The sequence below is a fragment of the Octopus bimaculoides genome, chromosome 8, assembly GCF_001194135.2.
Source record: "Octopus bimaculoides isolate UCB-OBI-ISO-001 chromosome 8, ASM119413v2, whole genome shotgun sequence".
Classification (NCBI taxonomy): domain Eukaryota; kingdom Metazoa; phylum Mollusca; class Cephalopoda; order Octopoda; family Octopodidae; genus Octopus; species Octopus bimaculoides.
The window spans coordinates 57966348-57970354 of NC_068988.1; the positions used below are offsets into that span (position 1 = coordinate 57966348).

A 4007-nucleotide genomic window follows, 5' to 3' on the forward strand; every position below is an offset into this window, starting at 1 on the left:
TATACATATATATATATATATATATATGTATATATATATGTATATATATGTATAGGAGGAGTACTCTGTCGGTTACAAGGACAAGGGTCCTTGCTGATACAATCAATGGAACAGCTTGCTCATGAAATTAATGTGCAAGTGGCTGAGTACTCCACAGACACGTGTACCCTTAATGTAAAGTTTCCAGTATCCTCTGTCTTCCATATCAACCATTTAGAATATATATGTATGTGTAATTTTCCTGGTTGTATATAATAAATATGGTTGAGAAAACTGAAGAAACTTTGCTTTTGAATATAAATATTGGTTTTATAAGCTGTTATTTATAACCAGATTGAACGTTTTAATAAAAGAAAAATTGCTTGATGGTGTTTTGTTCTCATCTTTCAGGTTGTATTCCCTGAACCGCATACGCAACACAGAACGGTACTATGATGAATTACCAGATCATCATCGGTCAATTATACCAAACTTCCGCGACCATCTTGGCAAAGTTCGCAACTGCATTGAAACCAATTTCCATCTCATCAAACTCATCATTCAAAACACAGAACATATGTTCGAAAACAAGAACCACGGACCTGTTGAAAATGTAAGCTTGAGCCAGATTCTTCACCATTATCTTTTTTTGCTATATATTTTTCTTTTTTTTTTTGCTCCCATATTTGTGAAACATTGAGGTGAGAAATGTGGTGCAATGACTTCTATTCTGTATGTAGATAATGGGTAGCATTTCATGGAACTGAACCATCTGCTCCATCTATTTATGTTTTGCTTTTTTTTCATTTTTAATTATGAATTAGTGGCACAGGTGTGGCTGTGTAGGTAAGTTTACTTCTCAACCACTTCTTCCAAGCACTGCTGTAAGCAGTGGAAGTCAGCCAGAACATTAAAACTTAGTGCGCATGCACAGAAGCGATTAAGGGCAATCTGTGCCAAGTGGTTTTACTCTGAGTGCATTAGCTTCGTTACTATGGCAACAGTCCGGATACTTAGTGATTAGACCTCATATGTATATATGACTGAGGGTGTTAGAACACCTACAATGCTAGAAATAAGAGCTAAAGTGCTCTGATGCTGCAGCACTTTAGCTCTTATTTCTAGCATTGTAGGTGTTCTAACACCCTCTGTCACATTTAATGACAATTATAGTTTTCCTTTTTGGTGATCCATTGAAATTGAAATCGTAATTGAACCAAATTTGATGACTTGCACCCATGCCAGTGGAGTGCTAACAGCACCGTCCTAGCGTGATCATTGCCAGAGCAGCTGTCTGGCTTCCATGCCGGTGGCATGTAAATAGCACCATTTGAGCGTGATCGTTACCAGCGTCGCCTCACTGGCACTTGTGCCGGTGGCACGTGAAAAACCATTCGAGCGAGGTCGTTGCCAGTGCCGCTGGACTGGCTCCTGTGCAGGTGGCACGTAAAAAATACCATTTGACCATGGCCGTTGCCAGTACCACATGACTGGCCCTCGTGCTGGTGGCATGTAAAAGCACCCACTACACTCTCGGAGTGGTTGGCGTTAACAAGGGCATCCAGCTGTAGAAACTCTGCCAGATCAGATTGAAGCCTGGCGCAGCTATCTGGTTCGCCAGTCCTCAGTCAAATCGTCCAACCCATGCTAGCATGGAAAGCAGACGTTAAACGATGATGATGATGATGATTGCTAAACAGCTGCCTTACAAGATCCCATTGAATGAACACCACATGAAATTAATCCCTGCATACTATCCATTTGTAATAACAAAATACGAACTCCTATTGGAACTTACATACCATGGACAATAAACCTCTTTACCCATTCTACACAACACATTCCTTGGGTAATAGAATGGCAAGTTTAACATCCAACATATATCTTTATTTTTATTCTTATATTTCTCTTTATACTTCTTATATCTCTCTCTTTCCAAAATAACTTCTTTTACTGAACTCTACTATTTCCTTTTATTTAATTCTCATATCGTCTCTGTTAATGAAATATCTTTCATATCCCTGAAACAGCTCTAAGACTACCCATCTCTTTATAAAATGTCCTAGAAAGTTTACACTGCCTTGGCTTTGTTGTCTCATTTTATTTAACCTATATATATATATATATATATATATATATATATATATAATAAAGGTAGCGTAAATCCCAGCTGTTGCCTCTTGAAGCACATCTGGTTATTCTATTATTACAATCAATAGTTATCCATAGTTACTGCTGTATGTTAAAGTGCATATTAAAATTTGAGAATTATGGAAATATTATTTGTAGAATTATTGTATAACAAAACAGAAAAATGGAAATTTTTTGGTATTTATTCTCCATTACACATGTTTCATATGCTAATAAGAATTACAAAGATTTACATGTTTGATAAGCATGTAAGGAATTTCCTATTAGAAATTCATCAGACAGAGAAAAAATATATATGTAATAAAAGGCGATGTTCCAGCATGGCCACAGTCAAATGACTGAAACAAGTAAAAGATGTGTGTATGTGTGTGTATGTGTGTGTGTGTGTGTGTGTATGTTACCATATGAGTGAAACCGGTAAATGATGCTTACATTCCTTGTTGACATTTCAACTGGTCGCTCTGTGCTTTTGAAGACCAGTTGAATGTATAAAAACAAAACACAAAAACAGTAAAAATTGTACATGAGAAACAGATAAGGGTTGGTGACTGGAAGAGCATCCACCTGCAAAACATTGCTTTACATAACTCTCTGACTAAACTGTGCTAGCACAGCAAAACCAGTTATTGATTTGTCATCATGGTTGTTGTGATGGTAATAGATTGTAAACTGCTACACTGCAGAGAGTCTGCTACTAGTCTCGCTTCTGAAATTAGCTACCATAAATTATTTCTGCTATTTTCACTGTATTTGACTGTGGTATGTATCCCAGTTTTAGAATAGGCACAGGGTAATCTCTGTGCTTTGCGAAAGGTGATTAAAATAGTTAAGTGATTAGAAGGGCATCATCATCATCATCATCATCATCATCACCACCACCACCACCACCACCACCACCACCACCACTACCATCATTATCATCATTGCTTAATATCCAGTTTTCCATGCTTGTGTGGCTCAGTCGGAATATGTTGAGACAGATTATCTCCTCTTCCTGACGCCAACCCTCACCTGTAACCAAGAAAGGTCATATTATCCCTGCCTCTCCCATACTTGGCCAGACATGTTTTCAGGGGAGATTGGAAATGAAGCACACTGCTTGTATGATTGTGATGCGAGTTAGTAACTAACACACATTTTCCCAAAGGTGATGTGCTGGGGGTTAGGACTGAATCTGAGACCATATGGTTGGGTTGGTGTTGTAGTGAGAGTCATTGACACCCCTGGGGGATTGAAAGAATGGACTAGTCGAACTCTTATAATGAGTAATGAGTAGCGGCAAGAGGTCTGTAGGAGTTGTTGAGAGAGCATTTTGCAGTCTTGCGAAGTACATCATGTGAACACATTGCTTTACCTCTGCATCGTTAAATTATATATCCAACGAGATCTACATTATTTACATTTGACAGATATTTGTCCTCATCTTGTTTGTTGTTAACACAACATTTCGGCTGATATACCCTCCAGCCTTCATCAGGTGTCTTGGGGAAATTTTGAACCTGGGTTCTCATTCCTAAGGTATTTTTCGATGTTATCCAAAGGAAAGGCAAAGGTCGATACAGCTTGGCACCTGTGACGTCGCAACTCATTTTTACAGCTGAGTGAACTGGACCATCGTGAAATAAAGTGTCTTGCTCAAGAACACAACACACAGCCCAGTCCTGGAATCTAACTCACTACCTCATGATTATGAACCCAATACTCTAACCACTGAATAATGCACCTTCTCATCATATATATATACATATATATATATATATACATATATATCATCATCATCATCATCATACGTCCGCTTTCCATGCTAGCATGGGTTGGACAATTTGACTGGCAACTGGCGAACCAGATGGCTACACCAGACTCCAATCTGATCTGGC

At 38.4% G+C, this 4007-nt stretch overlaps 1 protein-coding gene across 3 annotated transcripts in view; it reads left to right on the plus strand.

Annotated features, from left to right (window-relative positions):
* The window catches only part of LOC106876185 (carnosine N-methyltransferase-like), a 161908-nt gene that overhangs the window by 19200 nt on the left and 138701 nt on the right, over positions 1 to 4007 (plus strand). For all 3 annotated transcript variants that reach the window (XM_052970146.1, XM_052970144.1, XM_052970145.1), the window contains exon 2: positions 391 to 592. In XM_052970146.1, coding sequence (XP_052826106.1) covers positions 391 to 592 — 202 coding nt within the window. The remainder of the gene's footprint in view (positions 1 to 390; positions 593 to 4007) is intronic.